Source organism: Seriola lalandi, unplaced genomic scaffold, assembly GCF_002814215.2.
Source record: "Seriola lalandi dorsalis isolate HSWRI2012SDOR001 ecotype SW California unplaced genomic scaffold, Sedor1 jcf7180001985120, whole genome shotgun sequence".
Classification (NCBI taxonomy): Eukaryota; Metazoa; Chordata; class Actinopteri; order Carangiformes; family Carangidae; genus Seriola; species Seriola lalandi.
This window is the reverse complement of record NW_019455786.1, coordinates 1-696: the sequence shown is the minus strand read 5'-3', so window position 1 is coordinate 696 and position 696 is coordinate 1. Positions and strand designations below refer to the sequence as shown.

At 52.4% G+C, this 696-nt stretch overlaps 1 protein-coding gene across 1 annotated transcript; it reads left to right on the top strand.

Moving 5' to 3' along the window:
- Positions 1–30: 30 nt before the first annotated feature.
- Positions 31–687, top strand: LOC111659830 (1-phosphatidylinositol 4,5-bisphosphate phosphodiesterase gamma-1-like; the record flags this gene model as incomplete). Its single annotated transcript, XM_023412900.1, has 3 exons — positions 31–172; positions 283–397; positions 526–687. Coding segments are annotated over exons 1-3 (415 nt in total), but the record flags the coding sequence as incomplete, so codon positions are not given.
- Between the last annotated feature and the right edge of the window lie 9 nt (positions 688–696).

Sequence of the window (696 nt, the reverse complement as noted above, 5' to 3'; positions counted from 1 at the left end):
GGGTCCAACTCAATATGTGTCTGTAGATAAACCCATGCAGCTGAACCAGGGCTTGTTCATGCTCGGAGGAAGCAGCGGCTACGTCCCCCAGCCCGACATCATGAGGGACGACGCCTTTGACCCTTTCGACAAGGACACGCTGCACGTGGAGCCAATCACCATCCAGCTACAGGTCAGACTGATCACGGAGAAAACAAGAAAAAGTCCTCAGCTTGGATCAAACTAGTAGTTTGATTAAAGTTAGTGTATCTGTCTCTCACCTTCTTCCATGTCTCCCTCCAGGTGCTGGGGGCCCGTCATCTGCCTAAAAATGGCCGCAGCATCGTCTGTCCCTTCGTGGAGGTGGAGATCTGTGCGGCTGATTACGACAGCTTTAAGTGCAAGACGGACGTCGTAGGTAAGACGGTTAAAAAAAAAACACAACAGTGCTCCTTCACTTCACATTCATGCAGCACTGGGCGTCCTGACTCTCTCTCTCTCTCTCTCTCTCTCTCTCTCTCTCTCTCTACACCCCCCACCCCCCAGCTGATAACGGTCTGAATCCTGTGTGGGTCCAGAAGCAGTTTGTGTTTGACATCCATAACCCCACCTTCTCCTTCCTACGCTTCACCGTCTACGAGGAAGACATGTTCAGTGACCCCAACTTCCTGGCACAGGCGACCTATCCTATCCGTCTGCTCCGGACAGGTGAGCGTT